General features: G+C 42.8%; 1 protein-coding gene across 5 annotated transcripts; it reads right to left on the minus strand.

Moving 5' to 3' along the window:
• Window positions 1–278: 278 nt before the first annotated feature.
• Window positions 279–24,383, minus strand: si:ch211-246m6.5 (von Willebrand factor D and EGF domain-containing protein). 5 transcript variants are annotated; one of them, XM_061829426.1, is made up of 34 exons: window positions 23,921–24,383; window positions 19,621–19,805; window positions 18,529–18,757; window positions 18,391–18,456; window positions 18,078–18,310; window positions 16,801–16,890; window positions 16,599–16,731; window positions 15,577–15,794; window positions 14,780–14,853; window positions 14,433–14,712; window positions 13,644–13,837; window positions 12,706–13,571; window positions 12,485–12,621; window positions 9,952–10,113; window positions 9,759–9,863; window positions 9,302–9,416; window positions 8,577–8,842; window positions 8,283–8,502; window positions 8,084–8,221; window positions 7,678–8,010; window positions 7,412–7,545; window positions 7,132–7,325; window positions 7,015–7,048; window positions 6,487–6,877; window positions 6,311–6,406; window positions 5,765–5,860; window positions 5,596–5,691; window positions 4,684–4,779; window positions 3,122–3,217; window positions 2,952–3,047; window positions 2,379–2,474; window positions 2,176–2,271; window positions 1,322–1,419; window positions 279–675 (listed from the first exon to the last, which is right to left on the minus strand). In XM_061829426.1, exons 1-34 carry the CDS (start codon window positions 23,994–23,996, stop codon window positions 664–666), a joined length of 5,751 nt encoding a protein of 1,916 aa, XP_061685410.1. In that variant the 5' UTR covers window positions 23,997–24,383; the 3' UTR covers window positions 279–663. The 5 variants fall into 5 exon arrangements, 4 of the variants coding, with proteins under 4 accessions (XP_061685410.1, XP_061685400.1, XP_061685391.1 ...); XM_061829416.1 differs by having other exon boundaries at window positions 6,487–6,937; XM_061829407.1 differs by having other exon boundaries at window positions 7,015–7,325; window positions 7,408–7,545.

A 24,383-nucleotide genomic window follows, 5' to 3' on the forward strand; every position in this document is an offset into this window, starting at 1 on the left:
GTTTCTCTGGTCTTAATCTTGTTTTGTTTTTTTTTAACAGTAGTTTTAAGTCTGAGTTACTGATGGTGTAGTGGTACACACGCCTGCCTTTGTTGCAGGCAGTGTGGGATTGATTCCCGCTCGGTGATGGTATTGATACTTGCCCTGTGACTGACTAGCAACCAGTTCAGTGTGTACCCTGCCTCCTGCCTGTTGATAGATGGGTTAGCTCCAGCACTCCGGCGACCCTTGTGAGGATAAGCGGCTAAGAAAATGGATGGATGTTTTAAGTCTCTCTTTCTCGACAGAAACATTTATTCATTTTAGTTTGTACAAAATAATCATTTCACAAAAACACCATAGCTTGTACCTGATTAATATATACTGTACACAGAACCTTAATATCAGCAACAAATAAATACATATAGCTGAGTTTTATCATAAAATGTCACTGATCCTATAAATTAATGAATGGTAATGAAACATGTGATGTTGACAAGAATAGTGTCTGCATTCAGGCGGGCATGGACAGAACATCATGCTGGCTGTGTTTTAGCAAATAGACAGCTGCCTTTTTCGGATGCCATGTTGTTCTGGACACAAAAGTCTTATTCTTCAGCTACGGGCTTGGAGACAGTGGAGGATGAAGGAGATAAGCAAATTGCCCCGATCTTGAGTCATTTTCTAGATGGACAGCTGGAAAAAACAAAATGTCAGGCATCAGTCGTTTTATGGATGTACAGTTTTTTACAAAAGTGAATGTAGAAATAAACACCTTGTTACAATGTAAGGTTGCCAGTGTGGAGACCGCCTACGGTTACTCACTTTAATATTTGCTATATCATTTGCCATTTTTGTTCTGTTATTCTTATTCTATCGCTAGATTTCTTTGAACTATATTTGTATGGTAACCTTGAATGGCTTGAAACGTGCCTTTAAATAAAATGAACTACTGTTGTTGTTAAAAACTAAGAGATGTACTCACTTTTGTGAGATTGTGTGCAGGGTACAGCTACCATACTAAATTTGTGATTCCAGCCTTCACGAAGGTCATGATCACACAGCAGGCAAATTGGGGTTGTTATTTAAATCATTTAAAAGGGACCAGAACAGATCTGTTGGGTCTAAATAGCATCACTCCGTACTGACCTATCTGGATGGGCTGCTATGGTACAGACAAAGGCATCAACAAATGTGCAGCTGACATGGAATTCCATCAGTGGACATATAGAGATTACAACTCCGGCCACACAAGACTGTTTTGACTTCAGAAAACCAATGTGGATATGATGGGTACAGGAAGGCCCACAACGTTAGAAAGCCAAGGACACATTTCCCTTACCTTCTTCGAGCAAAGAGCACCTGAGAATGCGCTCCGGCATGCGCACACGTTGGGTCTCACACAGCGGCTGCCGTACAAACACTTTTGTTGACAGTGAGCTGAGGGATGAAACCAACAGTCAGTGTACCAAGTCCTGATTTTCTTTTGGCACCTCTTTTACTGTCTCTGTGACAGCAATGACAGTAACAGGAGGGAAAAAGTAAGAAGGGGACAGTGTCAACAGTTTTGACCAAATGAAATTTAGGAGAGCACTGTGTCCACCAAAAGAAGTCTGAAGTGATGGAATTGGAAGTGTAAGTGGAAGAGGTAACCAAACATTATTAAAATACAGAAAGGAATTCTATCACTGATAATTTGGTGGAAGTGATCAGCTACATAACAGCCACACATTGCTGAATTTAACTTAAGTGTAGGGCCATTGTATCTTCATATTTACAATATTTGTCTGTTATTGCTGGTGGTGAGGCCACAAACAGTGATGTTGGGAACGATCATTGTAATTATTGTTGCTGTCATCATGAGGCTATTACTGTCATCGATACAATTCTTGTTGTGCCTATTGTTTGCATGTCCACGGTGGGTTCTTGACCCACCTATTCTGCTTTCTCTCCCTCTATCTACCATCTATCCCTTGACTTTGTCTCCCCATCTCAACCCAACAGGTCGAGACAGTCACCCCAAAGAGCCTGGGTTCTGTTTAAACTGATTTTCTTGCCCCTGTGGTCACATGCTTCCTCCTGTGGGGTTTAATTGGTTTCTTTCCATGTCTGGGGAGTGTGCTCTGAGACCTGCTTAATGTCTGAAGTTCCTTGATATATCATGGCTATGTGGCACACACAGTGATCGATACTCACGGATGTGGCACAGCATTCCGTGCCACCCCGGTGCACAGTGGCAGGTGTTTGGCCCGACGCACTCAGCACCGTTGAGGCACCTTTGCTCACAGCTGGCTGCAAGGACAAAAAAAACCCCAAAAACAAAAGAAAAACATGCTACTGAGAGATTCACCATGTGTGAAGAAATGGGAAGAATCACGAACACGCACGCACACACTAACGTTTGTCACATCTCTTTCCTCGCCAACCGGAGGGACAGTCGCAAATATCCGGACCCACGCACCGGCCACCATTTATGCACGTGTGCTTGCATATGCCTGGAGAGAAGGCGAGAAACAGCGGTGGGAAGTAATCATGCACACACACTTGTTTACTGAAGAAATAAAAAAAGAAAGTCATTAAACCTCTTCGACACAGGTTAAATCATCATCATCATCCACTAAAATCAAAACGTCAATGTTCTTTTAGTTGTTCTGAGCCTGTTCAGCATGAGCCTGAGGGCAGTAAATCGATCGCAGCTGGGTTGCACAGTCCAGCTGCAGTCAATTCAACGGCTTGAGAATAAATGGACTCGGATGAATCAAAATATTCACAGGCATGTTTAGACATATGCTCAACGTGATTGGCAGGCTATTGTGTGTTAACGAAAGTTGCTCACTAGCACTTTTCTAACGACTGCACATCAGAGGCTTTTATTTAGATAGGCCTAACATTCTTCAAGGTGACTTTTACTCCTACCAAACTTTTAACAAAGTATCGCTTTCAAGGCAGTGCAAATGCAACTAATGACAGACTTTGTTCACAGCGTCTTCCGTTGTATCCCTTCAGGCACGAACAAACGTTATTTCTCATGCACAGACCGCTGTTTTTGCAGGGCGGCGTGCAGATGGCTGCAGGAGGAGGAGGCACAATCAGTGGCGTTGAAGCCGAAGCATCGTAAGACTTGTCCTCCGGATGCACTTACCGTTTTGACACTGGGCGCCGTAGAAACCTTGAGGACACTCGCAGGTGTTGGGCCGGATGCACACACCACCGTTCAGGCAAACTGGAGAGCAAAGAGCTACAGAAAGCCAATGTGAGTGAGCATGGAGACATCACGGAGACAAAGAACACACTAGAGAAGTAGTGGGTACTCGAGAAAATAATGAATTGTCGGCTTTGCTCTCCGCAGGTAAATACGACTTTATGGGCCACAGTTTTACCCATTTGCAATTCAATGTTGCCCAGACAGATAACAAGCTCGCCTCTGTGTGTGTCTTGTGCGTCCGCTTTCTCAAAGTAGTAATTGGATCCAGGGTTAAGAGTGCAAGACGGTCAAATTTAATATATCCAGCACTAGTGAAGGAGATGAGAAAAAAAAGTTCAAAATAGCACAAAATTATTTCAAATTGCTGTCGTGGATTTCGGTTTCACTCATACTATGACAAGGGAGTAAACGCTGTTGACAGACATTTCACTCTCTGCAAATGTTGCCTGAAACATGTTCCATATATTTCAAAGGAAAAATAAAGAATATGAAGAAGCACTTCAATAGCAATAAGGATCCTGATATAATACTGGACACACGACAACCGATTGTAAAATGTAACACCTGCGAAACAAAAGTGACCATTGAAAAAGCTTTTGAACACACTTATCATGCAAACTTCATACAACCACAAGAAAATAACCTGTGTTTCATTTATTGTGAAAGATATGCAACTTCTTGCAGCTTTTCTGTGGTCAAAGATGTAGGGTCTAGTCACTTAATCAAAACGGTCAACCTTGAAGTTATATTCTTTGGTCCAGTACACATTTCAACAACACAGTATTTCCCTATCTTTATGGCTTTGTATTTGTTCACATTGCTATGTTTACATTTTTAAATTCGATTTGCACGGTGGCGCAGCTGGTAAAGTGTTAGCCTCACAGTTCTGAGGACCTGGGTTTGATCCCGGCCCCGCCTGTGTGGAGTATGCATGTTCTCTCCGTGCCTGCGTGAGTTTTTGCTGGGCACTCCAGTTTCCTCCCACATCCCAAAGACATGCAACATTGATTGGACATTCTAAATTGCCCCTAGATGTGATTGTGAGTGTGACTGGTTGTCTCGATGTGCCCTGCGATTGGCTGGCAACCAGTTCAGGATCTACCCTGCCTCCTGCCCATTGACAGATAGGATAGGCTCCAGCCCTCCCCGCAATTTTCGTGAGGATAAGCAGCAAAGAAAATGGACGGTGCTTTATACTGCTGTAACATGTACTTTATACAAATAGTCAATGGATTAAGAGGCAGTTTACTAATTGAAAGTACTGTGATCCACCTTTAATTTGAAACAAATGTGTTTTTATGATTACACATGATATTGGAATTTGTTCACTTTGAAATGTTTTTTTTATTTGCCAAGAAAACTACAGACTTTTTTTCCCGCTCATGCAAAAAACAGACAAAAAACGAACTGTGGTCCAGAAACTGAAGTACAAATCATACAGTGAGTTTGCTGTACTGTTGCACCGCTAGTCCACATGGCCATCCATTATCCATGCTCACCGGTCTCACATGAAGGTCCATTCCAGCCAGGCTGACACCTGCACTCATCTGGCGAGACACACCGGCCGCCATTGTGACAGTGACGGCTGCAAACCACTGCGACCAACCACACAAACCAAAGCACAATCTTAACTCTTGTAAATGGCTGTCAGCTTCATCAGCGATCCGAAAACTAAGGGGCATAGTACAGTGATATCTTGACTTATGAGGTTAATCTGTTCCATGACCACTCGACATTTACTGAAAATAACATATTCCAAGATTGTGGTGTTTACGGCCGCAACAATTTTAACTCAGTGTTTACCACATCTGCGCACATACACATTTGTAGCTTTACTGAGATCTCCATAAAGCTTGGAAAACACCACAATTGCCACATACAAACACTCTTGAAAATAATATTTTGATAATAATAATAAATGTCCTAATTCTGTCCTTCTTTTAAAAATAAGAAAATAGTGAACAGCAAAAACACTTGAATTTCATTAAAACTATTGACATTAAGCTATTTGGATTTTGGATTTGGATCTGCCATAGTTATTTAAAACTATTGGCATCAGTATTGGTATTGGCAATACTTGCCCTGTATTCATTTGGTATCAAAAAAATATCAAAACATGCAGTATCGCACACGAGTATTTTCAGCAAATGGTGGTTGCTCCCTTTTTTCAAATTCACTTGAGCAATTACTCAAATTTCAGCCTCCAAAACAAGCAAAAGCTATCCCGTAATTCCCAAAACGTCTAAGTTTGGCTACTCATAAGTCAAGGTACCATTGGATACTGCTCAGAAATTGCATGTGAATGTTCAGAGGAGTGGTCACGAAACAAAAATTCCAAATCCTGAAATTAACTGCGACAGCCTATGGAATGTATGGAAGCTAGACAAAAGTTCCAGCAGGAGTAAACTCACTTGTCTCACATCGGGGTCCGACAAAACCATAAGGACATGAACATGTCTGAAATTCGATGCATGTCCCTCCATTTTCACACGGCAACCTGCACACAGCTACTCACGTGGATATTAATTAGTTTTAGGAAAGTACACAAGTTTCGACCCTGGCGATGATGTGAATCTTTACCTTCCTGACAAGTCTCTCCATGAAACCCACTGGGGCACTGACACACCCCTGGGGTGACGCATGCGCCCCCATTCATACATGCTGGTTTACAAGTTGCTGAGAAAAAAAGATTGAAAGAATTAATCTCATTATCTGTGACGTGATCTTTTGGTTTGACATTAGTTAATACAATTGCACTTCTCTGTTGCGAAATATTTATTTATTTATTTTGTCTGTCATTTCCATCTCATTGTCTCTCTTTTTGATTGTTATAGCTTTGCTTATACCTATTCTTGTTATTTTAGCTCCCGTAGCTCTCTTCAGCCACTCATGTCTTGTCTTGGTCGTCAGTCTGTGCCCATATTTCTATGCTACTTGGTATCTCAGTTATATTTTTCAATCCTGCACATAGTTGGCTTTTTTTTTTTCTTCATTTTAGGTTCCATTGAACTCCTGCCTTCTTTAATTCACTGTGCTTGGGTCCACCTGCCTTTTTGCCTGAACGGTACCATGAGGAATCCTAAAATGGCTGGATAAAGGGTATTTGAAAATAAAAAGTCAATTCACCAGTTTGGCAGTCTGATCCAGAATAACCCGCCTTGCAGAGACACGTGTTGGGTGCCACACACTCCATGTTTCGACCACACCTGTTCTTGCAAACAGCTTGGAACACATGAACAGAAGACAATTGAAACCTAACCAACCAAATTATGGTTAGTTAATAAACTCAAATTCAAATCCACCTCGACATGTCTTTCCATCTCCAATGAAGCCAAGAGGACAGTTGCCACAGCGGAAACTGCCATCCAATACATTATCACAATGGACCCCAGGAAAACATGGCCGGTCACTGCATGGCACCACATGCTCTTTATTTGTCACATGACTATCAATCCAAGCTTGGATGGAGGATGCACTCTGGAGAAGGGGTGTGTGATTTGGAGTTGACAGGGTTAATGACACCTCTTCACTGTCAGCAGATAAATCGGACTCAGGGAGTGAATAAGACAAAGCTCCAAGAGTTTCCTTAAGAGGCTGTGCAGATCCTTGAGATGTCCAGGGTTTGGTCCGAGTAGACACGATATAGTTGATAAACGGATGAGTTGTCTGCCTGGGCTTTATCACAAGGTCAGACTGAGTGATCAGGTGAAAAGAGGGTGAAGTTACTTTGGTGGTTGCAGCTTGTTCAGACAACTATGACACGAATACAAAGAGAACACGGTTTAGTTTAAACTTAATCATGGAGATGCTTCTATCTGGAGGAGACTCACTTTTGGGACTGTCACGTGGGATACACCAAAGCCCCTGGAGGGTGTAAAATTGTCTATGTAGGTGGCATCAATAGAAAGACCACTCAGCGTTGATCTTACAACATCAAAAGTGTCTACCTTCCTTCCGCCGGTACCACCCTTCCTCTGTACAGGGTAAGCCTGATGTCCTGTTGTATCTCTAGTGACAGATAAATGTTTGATGCTTCCTCTGGAAGGCAGAGTGGGTAAATGAAGGCTGGAAACCTTGCTGGTGCTGTGTGGCAATCGGCTCCTTTGGCCTGCTCTCCGCTGATGCGAAAGATAAATGGATGCTGAAGAAACACAGAGGATGACAATTTAGAGTGAGTTCTTGGTGTAATTGAGCTAGACTTTGACTGTGTTGAACCTCCATACCTGCCTTAGCACTTTTCATGCAGATTCGCCCATTGCCATGAAGGCCGGGTGGGCAACGGCCACAAACATAACCAACATACGGTGCCCGTTTATTGATGCATTGAACCCCGGGGAAGCAAGGCCTGCTGGTGCATGTTTCTGTGAGGTGACAGGCAGAGAACATGAAATTCTGAGAAGCAAAACAACCCTTTCCAAAATCTCTTAGAATTTACTAGTTCCACTGATTAAAGTATTTCTAGAGACCACCAACCAAAACTTGGTGTTTCTTACCTGCAGCCGATTTTTCTGACTTTGGCATTACATCGGTGGTGCTAATTTGTGCTGGAGAAACTTTAACTGGGTCAGGTGTTAGCTCATTCATATTCTTGGAAGTGTGATTGATTGGGAGATTTGGCAAGAAAGAGCTCAGGCTAAGTCCTGAAGCCCTCCTCGATGTTGTGGGTTGAGCCTGTGGCAGGCCAAGGGGTTCCGCTCTTAGCATTATCTTGGAAATCTGGATTCTAGAGTGAAATATAGTTGGATCCTGCATCAGAGGCCCCCGAACCTTTTGGACAGTAGTTCTCGGAGCCAAAGTTGGAGTGATGGTGGCTGGCCTCATGTCGACTTTATAAAGGAGATTCATTATGTTTTGAGCATGTAATGGGTTCAAAGCTTGTCAAAGTATAAGAATTCTTACCAGTGCATTTTATGCCATTTCCCTGCATCCCATCGGGACAAGGACCACAGTCATAGGAACCATGACTGTTGAGACAATGGACTCCTGGGAAACAAGGGATCTGCTTACACTCATCTACATCTTCCTGGCATGTTGCACCTGCAGACAGTTCTAAGTTAATGTACATTTCAGGACACCAGATTCAGAATGAAACTAGTACCTGTCAGCCCTTCAGGACAATTACAGCTAAATCCACCATCAGTGTTAATGCATGTACCGTCTGCACAAGGTGCCAATAAACATTTGTCTACATCTACATGGCAGAGGTCACCCTGTTTTCCATCAGGACATATGCACAGATACTTTCCACTGCCAGCTGGGAAGGTCAAATCAGTCACACATGTGCCTCCATTCTGACATTGGCATGGTACCACTTGGATCTATGCAGGAGCAAACCAATAATGTGCATACAACAATCATAATCTTTCAAATCTGTTTTATTATAGGGAGCTACCTGAACAGACAAGGTGCTTTGGGCATTGCACTCATCTGATAGTGTGAAGTAAAAGGTTGACTGATGCCACTCCGCTTTGGGAGGTGATGGTACCCTCCAGATAAGGAGTCCGGCTGGTGAGAGGATGGCACCCTCTGGTCCGTTGACCAGCTGAAAGAGCAGACCTGAGCCTTCTGGGTCTGATGCTGTGAATTGGAAGACAAAGTCCTCTCCGGCGAATGTACGCAGCTCACCATGAGGTTGATGGAAGGTGGGCGGCTGGTTGACTTGGGGAAAAAAAAATCAGAAAAAGTAATCAGATTATTATTATTATTTTTTTTTTTTACAACTGGTGAGAGTCTGTCAGTGCTGGCATTTGTTAACTTTATCAACCATGTCCTTTACTTCCTATGGAAGTTAAACAACAGGTGCATGCTCGGGAACCTAAACCTCAGCTCTTTTCATCTGCTAATTGAGGCTAAACGGTCCCAGTAGGCTGACCTCACAGTAAGATCAATTGTTGTCTGTCTTTCAGCAACAGAAGCAGCAGCCATTCTAGAAAACAAATGTGATGTCATAAAAGGACACAAGCACAGACGTGGACCATCGCTTACTGCTGCTGACTTTTTAGGAATGCATCCACATGAGTATGTTGTAGTAATTCTCAACATTCCTACAGACTCTTAGTGACTGATTTCTCCACTAATTACAGGACTATGAAGACTTATAGTGGTACAGCACTGTACCTTGGTTGAGTGACCAGGTATATTTGGAGGTGTCTGGGTCACAGAGCAGGCACGGGCTTCCTGAATTTTTGTCTCCTTCTGCAAAGCACATTCCATCAATTTTACACGTCCGGTCCTGCCAGAGACACAATCACAAAGAAATAGACATTCAAAAGGTACATTTTTAGTTTTGCAGCTTGTGAGCTCAGCGAGGCTTCTCCTTCCAACCTTGTTCCATAAAACCTGTTGAAGTAAAAACCTCCCCCGGTCCACCCTTTTTACGGTCACAACCAGCTGCTGTGTTGGGAAAGAGCAAACAACGTCTGGTTTCATCATCAGTGGACCCCCACTGACCATCACTTTGTAGAATACAAAGGTAACCCCCACTGACCATCACTTTGTAGAATACAAAGGTAGCTCAGGATCAGTTAAAGAGGAAGACCGACAGATGGTGCCACGGCTTATTCATGTAAGTTACCTTTAGTTTACAGATTCCTGAGTGAGATGCTGTGCACGCCTGACAAAGGCCGTCATAGATTGTCAGCACCTTGGCCAAACTGTACTGGGTGCCGTCGTTGGTCACCTGAGGACAAGGTTGGGGAATGGTTAACCCCACATGCACCAGCCACAAAACAATCCAAAGAGTTATTATAGGAATAAAGCAGACATACACTGATCTCCCAACGTGCATGTGGTTTTTCATCGATCATAAAGTTTTCTGTATTGACGGCTGCAGTGCTTAGCGAGGGTATGCCACAGTCCACCACTTTGGAGCTGAGGAAAGTGGCTTTTATTCTCTGTTTTTCCCCTGGAAGCCAAACGCCATTCACAAACTGGAGAGGCACATGTCCACATTTAGAAAGAAGAATATGATCTTTGGGAATACTTGAGCCATGTTTCCCCCAAGCAGTGCAACTCATCTCAGTGCGCTACAGCATAATTTGGAACAGTAAACCTTCATCTGGGTTGTGTTTCCACCACAGTCTGTGTAAGCATTAATGGTGATAGTTGCAGCAACAGTATATAAAGCATGTCACATCAAAGCATCATGACAGGGAATTAACCAGAGAGCAGTTCGCTAAGATGAGGTGTCAAACTCAAGGCACGGGGACCGTACGCGGCCTGCCACATCTTTTTATGTGGCTCGCGAAAGTGAATAATGTTCATCAAATTCTGTGAGTTTTGCTGCAATCTGTACTAAAATTTCTGATTGTCACAATAATAAAGAATAATGATGAGATATTGCATTTTACATTTTACAGTAACTAAAACAATATTTGAACAAACTATTATCCTTGGCTTCTGATTTAAAAACTAGTTATCCTTCAATTTGTTGTCTAATGGGAATAATATGATTTGGTGATTAAGCACATGGATTCACTGCTCTAACAGCCCTCTGAGAGAAATCATAACTACAATGTGGCCCAAGATAAATGCTAGTTTGACACCACTGCAAAGATAATGTTAATCTATGCGCTCCACACATTTGTAATCTGTGGTTGGTGATATACAGTCAAAAGTGTTCCTTGTGTTCAGGACTAGAAGATTCTGGCTTCACCAGTCCACAAAGTTGTCCCCTAGCTCTTCGTACTCCATCTCCTCCTCATCCCATGCCACCACCGCAGAATCATCCAATAATTTCTGCAGATGGCAAGCTCCAGAGTTGTATTGGAAGTCCAAGGTGTAAAAGGTGAAGAGAAATGGAGATGACTTTTGGTGCACATCCAACAGGGTGGTCCCCAAATGCAAAAACTAAGACTCGTTTGATGGCTAGTCAGTGATCCAGGAGACGCTGGATGATGAGACACAGCTGTTTATCAAACAGAAATGGTTGAATAGTATTGAAGGCACTTGAGAATAAGATCTATTTGTGGATGAGCAAGACCACCTTTGGTGACAGTATGGGACACAAAAGGAAGGCAGGGAGCCCTCTTCAGGGTACCTTCCTGCTACTATTTTTTAAATGGCGTTCCCCATTTTTTTTCCAACCCACAACACACCTCTTTGTCATTCTTCTGGAGTTTGATCTCCAGTTTACGACTATAAGAGCGCTTGGCTTTCTTCAGGTTCACCTTGAGTTTATTCTGGATTCCCTTTAACTCTCACTAACTCACTAAGAAGCGCCTTTTCTTTTGATTGAGGAAGAAATTCAGGTCAAGATCACGGATTTGCTATCAAGGAACCAGCTCATTGTCCTTGCTGCAACGATGGTATACTCACAAAGATTAAAGTATTTAGTTTTACGGGCTGTGAGATCATCAGCGTTGTTCCCCATGTGGATCACAGAAAACATTCCAGTCTATAAACCCCAAACATTCTAGCAGATTTTCGCTGGCTTCTTTACTCCACTTCCAAACAAAATATGTCTTTCATAAGAAGTCTTTGAACTACATATTAGCTATGCAAATGAATAGAAATGCCAGTGATCAATTCTAACCACTCAGAAAATGACATTACATTATATGCAAAAATAAAGAAAAACAGTCCTCAGTGTATTGTAAAATATGAAGAAAACATGATGAAACAATTAAAAAAAATTATATATATATAGATAGAGTTTGTGGACTTGTGAGTGACATCAGGAGCCGCAGTCAGCGGTTGGAACAGTGTTAGCATCCTTCTTGCGAGTGTTTTTATTTTGAGTTTGTGTTGTGTGATATTGTACTTGTTCATTAAATGTAATTTTTTTAATGTTTTTTTTTTTTGCAATTTTCTCACCTGGTAGTGAATCTGAATTTCGCGTATAACTCAACTTGGTTCAAAACACAATGCAAAAAATCGATGGCGCAATGGCTCTCAATTCCAAAAGCTTATAAATTTGAGAACAAGTAAGTCAAGTTAACCCTATCCATTGATTTATTCTGCCCATCCCCTCTGCTGACATTTCCTGAACCTAGGTATATACTGTACATATGTAATTCTCTGTTCCTTTGTAATTTCATTTTTTTTCCCTGTTCCATTCTTGCTGTTGCCCAATAGGGACGATTCTATGTTCAACCTTCAACATACTACAGTGTGTCTACGCCACTCTTTATGTTTTGTGAGAATCCAGATTCTTCAGTGTAAGTACCATATGTTTAAAATTAGTTATTTTATCATCAACTCTTGAGAACAGAAAGACTTAATAATACTGCATACATAGTTGACTCAATCAAGGTACTTGGTGGAAACACAGCTTTAAATCTGGACCCAGAGGTCATCTACCTTCAGTTTAGTGGCCTGGCAGCTCAGATTATCGGACTCAATGAACCCCAGACCAAAAACTCGAACTTTCTGGCAGTCGGATGTTCTGAGGTCACAGAGGCCACTATTTTCCAGATCACTTACATCTACTGGCTGGCCTGCCCCAATGCAAAAAAAAAAAAGAGACAGGAGGTTTCATTGAAGAGCATTTCATTTAAAGTAAGATAATGGAGGACACTCACCAATAGTTACACTGCAGTCGTACGAACTGAAGCTTTGGTGACACTGGCAGCCAACCTCTGTGCACTCTCCATTGCCATTGCAGAAATTGGGACAGCGCAGTGCCGTCATCACCTCGCTTAGGGCCCCTGGCTGACTGAGCACCCCGTGGTCTCTCTGAGCCCGGTTCTCCAGCATCCACCTTTCACATTCATTCGCTAGGTAGGGAAGCATTGCCTTGTCCCAACTCAGGTCATCTTTTAACTGTAGATCCACGATGCAGAGATTCACAGCATCCTCAAGGCGGCGTCCCAGCAGACCACGGCATACAGTGCCAATTGTGGAGTTGGACAAAGCCATGTGGCACGCCTCCAATGCTTTGCCAGATGTCAAGCCACTTGGTGTGGGCCACTGAGGTTTGATCTTCATTCGTGGTTTTATGAGGTGATCCTCTGGGAAGAAGTAGGCAAGGTGCTCCAGGTCAGCCTGACTGATGCTTTGAGAGGCCAGCGGGAACTCAAACATTGTCCGTTTCCTAAATCTATCATTAGAAATGAGATGGTCATTTCTGAATACTTCATCATTACTGACATTGAGATGAAGGTGCATCCCATCCAAAGGATGACTGGAGGACATGCTCACGATGCTTCCCTGTCTTTCATGACTCTTGAGATATTCCATTGTGGTGTCAAGTGAGGGAAACCCAGTTGTATAATCCACATTCTCCTGTGTCATACAGTCTGAGTGACTGGATGGACCAAACACAATCCTGGCTTCTCCATTAGAGGGAAAAGAACTGTATCCTTTCTGGCACCGGCAGAAATGTCTCCTTTGCTCTTGTCTCGAAAATGGGGGTGTTTTATCAAATAAACTCTCACCAGGAGCTAACCTAACACAAAAATGTACACATGTGAGTCAAAGCCAAAGAAAAGAACTGTCAATTCAAGATCTTGTTACTGACCTCCAGTCCTCGATAAATGCAAGCAAATTGTCATGGATGTCATCGTAGCCTTGGATGTCATTGTTGATATTCCGATCAAAGGTGCCACATAGGCCCTGCGTTTTTCCATAATCAACACTTGGTGCCCGGACAGACAAGCTCATTCCCCAGTCGCCGACATCGGCTCGGACGAAGGCCCCGGAGGGAAAGATAATCTGCCAGAGGAGTAGCAGCCTTTAATGCTAGACCTTTTTGGTGTTTGTAACTAGCTAAGTGGTAGGTTATTTCCGGGTAGCAGAACATGAGATTACTGCTGACCTGAATTGAAATGATGACACAAGCGTGTAGATTTGTACGTTTCCCTGCCATATATCCCCCAGAAGTCTTAGTTTTTCTTTTGAATTTCTTTTTAAAAAAAATCTAAATGAATCCAGTCAACATAGTTGCACAGAAAAGGTAGCAAGACCACCTGGTGGCAAGTAGGAACATCTAAAGGGAACGCATGGAAACATTCAGTCCAACATAAGATTTTGAAATAAATTTTTGGGAGTGGTAGTTTTTGACATGGTCGATTTTACCATCACCCCTTGGATTGGATTTATGTTATAAATATGTACCATGCATTGTTTTTGGAGCTTTGTTGAACAGCAAAAATTCACCGTCATTACCACTGCCCCGATTGACAATTGACCTGGGGGGCAGTCAGCGGTCCCATTTTGGGATGTCTCATAGGGTGCCATTCAAGCGGGTGCCGCGACTGCCTATGTCACACATATATTGTTGTTGCTGATTTCAAGACTTGATACCTACGGTGATCTTCTTTCCCTGGTGAGATTCCAGCACACGGACATGGCCATTGCCGTGCTTTCTGCCAAGGACTTTCACAGTGAGGTTGGGCCTCGTTTTCCGTGGTTGACCATTACACATGTCAATGATGGCGACGTCATTACCCTCTCGCGCCGCAACGCCACAGCTGCAAGCCACGGCATGATGATGGCTGCCGCAGTCCCATTGTCGTGTGTGAACCTCAAAGTCCCTAGCGAGGCTCAGGTACAGCATGAAAGTTCCAGTTTGGTAGTTGTCGTAGTGCCTGCACAATAATGTGAGAGGAAGTTGGTGAATGTGTCTTTTGCTCAGGTCGGTCTGTCCTTCAATACCTGCCATCCAGCGTAATGATATGTGGGTCCGTTAGTGAGTAGCAAATAGATGTGGGAATGTCCTGAACTGTGACCTGCAGGCAGGAGGAGAACAAAGACAAATGGGGATTTTGTCCAATGGCAATTTTACCCCTGGCTTTGATCTTTTCATGAAAAACATGAAGTTGTTTCAGAACCAACAAAATCCCAAAACAAAACCTAATGACAACATAGGAAGATTATCCTGCACCTTACCTTTCTGTCAGTCTCATGAAGGAGATAAAAACTTGTCTATATAAACGGAGAATACCGTTCTTTAATTTATCAGTATTATGACTAATTATACATTAGATTGAGTCGCCTTCATGAAAGTCTTTCCCTTCAGTGAGTCCGAAGCATTCCTCAAGGACCTCCTTACTCACTCTGAAGTCTGAATGGGAATTGTAAGCTCTTCAAGACCCCTGAAGTGTTTCCAGTTTGTAATAGTTAAGATACCCCAAAGAGAAAGTGTTTTGATCATGAAAAATATCATTTAGGACCATAATTTCCAGCATTTTCAGCTGATGATCATTTTTCAGTGACTACAAAAGAATATTTCAATCAAAGCAAAACAACAACAACAACAAAAAAAACGTTCCATAATGTCTACTTTAAAGCACTCACAAAATACACCAAAGCTTTCCCTTAAACCATTCACGATCTCCTAAAAGAAAAACCTGGAAAGATATCTTTTCATCAGTTCTGGAAAGAAGTGAAGAAAGTTACCCACACCAGCAATCAAGGTTTTATGTACTGTAAGTAACATCTATAGAACTCACTTTTAGCGATCTCGGAACGTAGCTCATCCACAGCCGTGATGTGCTGAGTTCAGGCAAGGTGCTGATTAAACTGATCCGATTCCCATCGCGCATGAAGTCAGTGACTGCCGTAATGAAGAAGGACACCTGGCCGCAGCTTCCCTTGCTGCAGGCTGTCGGACGGAGCTGCACCTGGCAGGTTGACAGCGCCACATTGGAAACCTCATGTCCGAGGCCGTCTGTGGACGCAATGGCGAAGAGGAATAGAGAGTAAAGTCTTTGTGTTGTACTATCTACAGATGACAAACAGCCCCTGTAGTGCAATGATGTGTACGGCATCAATGTTACATTTTAATCAACATCAGTTTTACCTGTATAAGAAGGTAATGTCTGTATAATGAGTAGCTATTCTTCTGCCCTAATTCTGAAATTTGATGGTGCAGGGGAAAAAAAAAATCCATATTAAAACTCTTTCATGTTATGCCTGTGACATGCCAATTAGTCAGGAATGTTGAGTAAAAGAGATTACTGTTTCTGCTCTTCATCACTCTTGACTTTTCTTTGGTCGGTATTTTGGGTGCTGTAACGCATGCAACCCAATATCACATTGAACGTTGAAGTTACCTTCGTGGTTTCAAGTTTGTATCGTAAATACAAGTAATACTGTAATCTCATCAAATTAAGTTGGAACTTGTTGCTTATATTTGGATCTCGGCCTTGATTTAGTCTAGCTCTGCAGTTCTCTAAGTATGGTACTTAAGCTCTTTCTAATGGTATGCAAAAGAATCACAATTGTTTTTTTTGTTTTTTTTTTTGGTAATTATTTTATAAAGTGTGACAACCACAGATCTAACATGTTTCTTTCATTTTGGCCCCGGTTGTATCAGTCCATACTTTATTTGAGCGGAAATATGCCCTGGTGAACACCTGCACGCTTACATTTAATTACATGGTTGCTTGGAATTTTCTATTTTTTGTAAGAGTTCCTCAAAACCTTTTATCATTTTACACATTGTTGATTCGTGAAAAGCAGCCAATCTCACCCGGGTCGTGCACACCCAGCACCAGAGGGACTCCACAGTGGTCAAGATCGTAGCAGGGGAGTGGCACCGTGCTGTGGACTCTGACCTCGTGCTCCTTGCCATCCTCTGCTATTTGAAGTGACTCCACAGAAAACTGCACAGAAGAGGCAAAATTAAGTTTTCTACTTCTCTGTCTTCAAGTCACATTAGACTGACTGTTCACCTTCAGCCCGGCATAGAAAGCTTCACTCTCCCGAGGAGAAGATCGGCTGCGGGTGACGTTGAGTCGGAATGTGGAAACGCTGCATGAGAACTGCAAGACAAACAGTAAAAATCTTTGGTGATGTCTCACTTGCAGGGTTTCTTTCCAGAACAAGACAAGATCTTTGTCAGCCATCAAAATATTCTCCAACCAGCACAGTGACAACATTAAACTGACCTTCGACCTTGGTCCCCAATCAACTTATGAAGGGAAAAGCACTCCGAGTAAGCCTCGTGGAGCATGATACAGACACAACTAATCCCACCCTAGAGTGCAAATACGGCCGACCGGCGGGCCACAGCTGCGCGACGGCGAGGTATGATTATGACCTCACCTCAATGTCACTTCTTCATATTTCTTGCCGATGCCTAATTGCTCCAGGAAATGAACTGATAAACACATTATCCTGTTTTGATCAACAGAGTGTGTAATGCTAAAAGATGTTTCCTGCTACTCAAGGGAGAAAATCTTGACACCAATGGCGTGCGAAAAGCATGCCATTACTTGTTCCTTAAACTGACGAGATGATTACAACCTTGAACATGGCAGTATCGTATTATTGTAAAGTTTAAAGAAGGGGGGGGGGGGGTCCAAAACTACATAACAAAATAAAAAAAGGAAAAAAATACATTGCAAAAAATGCAAGCGCCACCTTGACATTCTTCATTTATTAAGCATGTTAAACCCGGTCCATCAAGGAACTATACTATATTGTATTCCACATATTTATCTTGAAAAATGGCGGCATTACAGATTACTTCAAAAATGATATAGCAAATAGTTAAGGATTATTTCAAATATGAGAATGGTCACACTCAAATATCGTAGCGCTTCCATTGCATATAGGAAATTTCCATGTTTTAAACTTAAACGAGAGTAAGATGAACATTTTTAAAGCAGTTTGTTGAGGATCATTAGTATGATGTGTTAACAAATTGGACCCTGTCACGTAGCAGAAAGAAACGCAAACCAGGTTTCCTCTTCAAATTTAATGATCTTGATTCAACAAGGCTTGATGAAAGCTGTAAATGTTGTTTGGACACTCCAGATTTAAACATTTCTAGCAACAGCTATGAAGAACTGCAACGAATAAGGGAAACATAGCCAACCTGCAGCATCTTATATGACCTACCTGGACCCCTCCCATCACTCTCTGCCTTTTGAAAGGCGGAACCCTGGGCGAGTTCATCTTCATTCGCCAAAGGGTCAAAGTTAAAACAGCATCTGGCAAGAATTACCGTCTCTCCTAGCCTGAAGTGAATGCCGTCCATTTCCACCAGCAAGAAGGGCTTCACCGTGGACTCTTGGTGGATCTCTGCTTTCATGCTGTGGCTGATGTGCCGTGCCCAAACCACATGGAAGCCTAGGGGTTGACTAGATGGTGGAGGGATGAAGGAGCACCTCAAGTGGACGCTGTAGCCGTTCAGCTCTGAGCTGATTAGTGGACGTGTTGGTAAAGAAGGCAGCACGGCTATAGGCAAGGAGACAATCAGACGGTTAGAGCAAAGATTGGAGCTTTTTAACAGCGGTTATTCTCCTAGGTGGGTTCACCTTTGCACCGGCCGTTGACCTCCATCTCATCCGGTGGGCAGAACTGGGGCGCCAAAGTTGAAGCAACTGAATGGAAGATACATTTGAGTTACACATGGACAAACATTCCGAATAGGACTATACAGCAGATGTGCACACCTTGGGCGCAGTACCCCATGCATCCTTGAGTGGGCTGCAGATAGTAGAGCAGGAAGTCACCACAATTGCGTATCGTGATGGGGATGCGGAAGAGGCAGCAGTCTTTAGTGCTGCCGTGGAAGTACTGCCAGGTAGCACAGCCAGACAAATTGAGGACCTCACCGGGCTGCGGCAAGGACTTGCCCTTCAGGGAGAGCCACACGGGTGCCTGTGTTCCACAATGATTCATCTGTCGGGCCAGTGGCAAGAGAAAGTTAAAAGAGGTCTCGGACCTGTGGACCAATGTGCTTCCCTTTCTCTTCATCCTTCTTACATCTTATCTAAACTAAATGCAGAGTTAAGGCTTTTTCACACGTGTGTTGACGTCACTGAGGCTATTCCGCGGAGGGTTTGCCTTTACAATTGAATGCAATCCATGCATGCTGTTTTGAAAATACACTGAAGTTCTCCTCTATGTTGGAAGTGTTGCTATGGCCGGCGGTATTGCTTTTATTACTGCAACGCAACAGAAATGGCGAACATGGAACAATGTCTGTTAGAACAAATGAACCGAGATGACCACATAATGCATTTAATTAGACTGCAAACTCGATCATGAAGGCAACGTCGTAGGTGGTATGTGCAACCACAAAATGAAAGCTGGGATGGTGGTATTGAGGAACCAAAGGGGAGGCTGAATACATCATCACAGCATGTGACTAAAATGGACCAATCATGGGAGATGATCTCTGCAACTGATATGACATAGAGGTCATTGATGGTGTAGTGGTACACACGCTTGGCTTTGGTGTGGGCAGCGTGGGATCAATTTCGCCTTGGCGATGGTGTCGATGTATGCCCTGCGACTGACTGGCGACCAGCTCATGGAATAGTCTGCCTTTCGCCCAATGTTAGCTGGCATAGGGATGGGTTCTGCGGCAACCCTTGTGAGGATGAGTGGCTTGGACGATGTATGTATGTATGTATGACGCTGTGTGCAAATCTCTTCCTACCCTCCATCTCAACCCAGCCGATTAAGGAAAATGGTTGCCAATAAAATTGATTTGGCTTGTGTTTTTAATCTCCACAGGAGGTGCAGCAATTTCGACACACCTCAATGCAAGTGGTCGGCATCTCGGCCGGTTTGTTGTTGAGCTTGAATCGATACCAGCCCGATGGTAGCGAGTGGTCACAGACCAGGTCCTGGATTGCCGTATTCTGTATCTCAGTGGAGTCAAAGTCAATGTTCCGGTAAGGGTTCCGAAGTGTACGATGACCCCCTGTCGAACACTCTGGTGCTGAGGAAACAGAGAGGAAATATGCATTAGTTTTTTTTTTTTGTGGTTAATCAGATTATCATCACTGATATTTACTGTACTTACTGCACTTAATCTGTCGAAAGGTCACACTTTTTAATTTTATTACTTTGATTGGATGCCGTTTGACAGGACGAAATTGACTTTTTTATGCCGTCTCAAATTGAATTATCATTGAAATTGACTGGAATTTAGTTGATGATTAGGTCACTACCTGACAAAATTCAGAACAGCTTGTTTAACACATTTTCCAAAATAAGCAGTTAACAAAATATTTATTTTCTTTGCATCCCTGTGACCTGTTATTGGTAAAGGCGCATCATTCACTAAATCACGGTTCATGTTTTGTGGTGACCCTATATCTATTCATCAATTTCTTTTTAAATGTGTTCTTACTCTCTTCTTTTATAGTGTTTGTATAATATATATCTTCTTCTTCTTTTCCTTTCGGCTTGTCCCGTTAAGGGTCGCCACAGCATGTCATCTTAGATGAACGCATATTTGTTTGGCACAGTTTTACGCCGCATGCCCTTCCTGACACAACCCCTCTGCATTTAGCTGGGGAGAGAAGCTTGCAGCGCCTGGTATATATATATATGTATATATTCTTTTTTCCCATTGCTCTTGCTCCCTTTCAACACATGTGTTTGAATGTGTTTGTATTGTTTTAAAAGTGTGTTTAAAGAAAGGTCAGTGCTCTAATTGGTATAAAAACACACCTAGGGTGTATTTCCAAAACGGTATTTCTATACTGCTGATTTCACTTATTGTTGGGGTGGTCTGGAACGTAACTCCAGCGATGGAGGCGTTACTGTATAAACACTTCAAATGTCAATTTACCAAAATACAGTAAATCCTGTTTAAGGAAACTACATGTATGAGTGAAATTCATGCTAACAACTCAACACAACAACTTAAGACGTAAAAAAAAAAAGGCAAGCATAGCATCCAAATCCACCAGATAATTGTGACTTTCCAGATCGTTACACTCATGTCTCACACCACCTGTTCGGGTTCACATTGTAATCTAAATGAAGGGAACAGGACGTTCTTTCACCTCCTTCAGGATAAACGTGTTAGCTTCCTTGCTGAAGCAAAACAACGGCAAGTATTTGGGGGGCCCGAGTGTGTTATTTATTGCCAACCTGTTGTATCTCACCACTGACTTTCTGGGAGGTCATAGGTCATCCCAACAGACATGTTAGATGAGAGACAACGGTTGAGACTTTGGCTCCTGGCTAAAGTGCCTCAATTGGAGGCTTAATGAGTTTAAGCAGCCCCTGTGGAGTAAAGGAGGCCAGGGAGTGCGAGTTCAGGGGGCCCCGGCTGCCCAGATGTGCTCCTCCACTTACTGAGAACACAGGATGATTATCGGGAAGCGTGGCCTTAGCATAACTGCAGTTTTCATTTTTTTTCCCCCAGAGGGGGAAAAACCTAGCACTCAACACTCGGACGTGGATCAAGAACATGTACACATCTTAAATCTAGAAATGTCCTACTAGCTATCGAGCTATTTTTATTTTTAACAACACTTGACATTTAAAGTGCGACTGTCATGAAATGGATGATTTTTGGTATAATATTAATGAAAAACCCATAGCCAAAATGCTTCTGCGAAGGCTGTGCGTCGGGCTTTGGGGACGAGGCCGGCTCTGAAGAACCCAGCCGAGAATGTGTCACTCATCCACGTGCCCTCGACTGTGTTCCTCAGTACTGCGGCGTCTGTGAACACCCCCCAAAAGCAGGACGGCTCGACTCCGTCATAAGCCACACCGGCCGGCTGCAATGAACCGCCATGGCTCATCTCCGCCGCGGAAGTGGATCGGATGAGGATGCGGTTTGGCCGTGATCACATATCATCTGAATATGGCTCGAAACAATAGTGTAATATTGCCCCGAGGGCTTGAAACAATAGTGTAATATTGCCCCAGTAACTTCACTCGGTTGTGTGGTGTTCTCCTTTTCGAAAAGAGCTTCCGTGTCAGACGGGGTACGTTTGTCTCCCATAGTTAGGGTGCACCGCGTGTTTTCATTTGTGAATGTCCGGGTGACGTCACGGACGGAGGACTCAGCCAATATGGCGACCACTTGGATATTGTAGAATGACACTTCTGCAACTTTGCGCATGGATGACGTGCTCTCCGCTCACATTTACTTTTTCGTATAGACATTGAAGTGAATAATGTTCTATGTTTTTGTTATTACAATATCTATTTTAGAATGTTTATAGGGATGACACCTGGGCTTTAAGCTGTATGACAGCAAGCTTTGACGTGTCACAGGAAGTAAAGGATGTTAGCAGGATACTGTTTGTGGTCAGGAAAAACAGCATAAAGATGGAAAAATCAAGGAAAAGAAAACCTAATGTAGGCTTGTCCAAACAATGACAAGGGGGCCATTTACGGCCTGGCATTTGCTTTTTAGCAGTCCGCAGCATGTACTAAAGTTATTCCCTCACTCCATTGTGGTTTTTGCCATATGCATATCATGAATAATTCAAAATGACATGGGATTTTGAGTTGCAAGCTGTAATGTTTTGGTGTAAAAAAAAAAAAAAAACACTTCTAAGCCTAAAGCGTGACTGTTTAAAAAAAAACATGAAAACGCTTTACAAGGAATGTACAAAGTGTACAGAACTAATGTGTATTACTGTTTAAGACTTAAAAAGTGTCTAAAAGCATAGAAAGTGTTTATATGCGTATAGTAACAAGATTAATAAAGTCTGGGGAGGTTTAGCCATCCATCCATTAATTTTCTCTATCACTTATTTGCACTTGAGTATGCTGGAGCCTAACCCAACTAATTGGGGATAAGGGACAGCGTACACCTTGAACTGGTTGGCAGCCACATGCAGGGCACATAGAGACAAACACCCATTCACACTTTGATTAACATCAGGACACTTTGATTAACACAGACAGGCAAGTTCGAGTCCTCTACCATGCATGTTTTTGGCATCTTGGAGGACACCGGAGTACCCGGAGAAAAGCCACGCAGGCACGGGGAGAGCATGCAAACTCCACACAGGTAAGGCCAGATTTGAACTCGGGTCCTCAGAACTGTGAGGCAGATGTGCTAACCATTCGGTACACTCTACTAAAAGGTACTACTCCTACTACTATGACATCCTCGGGAGGTTAATACAACTTCAAAATATTTATTAATAATTAACAAAAAACATGGTCACTGCTTCTCCGGTTCCACCTATTGTAGGGGTGGTCAGGAACGTAACCCCTGCAATGGATAAAACATTTCTGATGATGTGCACTGCTTTCAATAGCAACATGGCTGCGAACACAGGCAGAGTTACATAAACGAAAAACTGCAGTCAGTGTTAACACTGTTTACTGACTTTTCTGAAAGCTTTACTCACTTTTTTGAAAAAGCTACTAGCAACTTTTATTTCCATTAAGAAACAGATGGCATGACCGGAATCATTTTCACATTGTCTCCAGTTTGAAATGAGAGGAACCCGGAAGATCCAAGGGTTGGGGGAAATAGCGATAGAAAATTTCATGCTTCCAATTCCGTTTTCCCAAACCACATTTATTTGGATGACTCCAAGTGATCTTCAAATATGCCACAGCTTGTGTGAATTGTGTGAAAGGAGAGCGACAGTTGCCAAGCACTTTCAGACACTAACTCAATGGGACAGACATAAAAATGAAAGCATGTGGAAGGAGCATTGAGCAGACGCTCACCCTAAACTAACCGTGTGCTAAGCCGCCAGAGTGACTCACTTTAACTCATGACAGCACTCACTATAGGCACCGCCCCTTTAAGGCAAACATCACCACACAAATGTCATACAGTATTTGTGTGTGTGGATGGCTATCAGATTATTTATTTACATTTTTTATCATGATGTTTTATTATATATATTTTTTATTTATGTAACAATCCAGTACTATTTTCATTATTTTTTTTTTTAAGATGTGAAGAAATGCTATAATGGATTCATGACTTAAATTAATATCAACGGGGAAGACTGATTGTACATACAAGGTTCGCGCAAGGTCTGCTCGGATAAAATCCAGTTCCCCGTGACCCCCAAGATAGTAGTAAGCTAAAAGCAAAATGATTCGCATTTCACTCACCGTACTGCGCAAAGGTCTGCGCCGCAAGAAGCAGAAGTAACAAATCAGACCTCAAAAGGTGCAGTGAAGTCTTCATGGTTGCGTGGGGAAAAAACAAAACAAAAACAAAAACAACAACCTTCAGTCGCGAGGTTCCATGGGAGTTCTGGCGCAAAATAAATAACTAAATAAATAAAAGTTGCAAAAAGCGAGACCGGCGGGCGATCTTGAGGCTGAACTTCGCGCAGACCTCACCGGAGACTGCGGTACTTTGTTAGTGCGCAAGACGTCCAAGAACTGGGGGAGAGGGAATGACGCAACAAGGACCGTGCTGGTGGAGGAGTAACCTTATCACAGTCATTTGCTGCTCCTTCCAAGAGTAGAAAGGATGCGTGGGTGGCATGTAAAAAATCATCATATCCATTAGTTAAACTCATTACATTCATTGGAATTCATTCGACTTGATTCAAATGCAGCTCCAACA

The sequence above is a fragment of the Syngnathoides biaculeatus genome, chromosome 2 (genome assembly GCF_019802595.1).
Source record: "Syngnathoides biaculeatus isolate LvHL_M chromosome 2, ASM1980259v1, whole genome shotgun sequence".
NCBI lineage: Eukaryota > Metazoa > Chordata > Actinopteri > Syngnathiformes > Syngnathidae > Syngnathoides > Syngnathoides biaculeatus.

Excerpts from the sequence above, each read along its gene's own strand:
- si:ch211-246m6.5 (XM_061829399.1), bottom strand. The coding sequence starts at position 23,996 with ATGAAGACTTCACTGCACCTTTTGAGGTCTGATTTGTTACTTCTGCTT. Across the intron at positions 19,806-23,920 it reads GCAGACCTTTGCGCAGTACG|CACCAGAGTGTTCGACAGGG; the intron begins GTGAGTGAAATG and ends CTGTTTCCTCAG. Across the intron at positions 2,475-2,951 it reads CGGAAGACGCTGTGAACAAA|GCATATGCAAGCACACGTGC; the intron begins GTCTGTCATTAG and ends CCTTCTCTCCAG.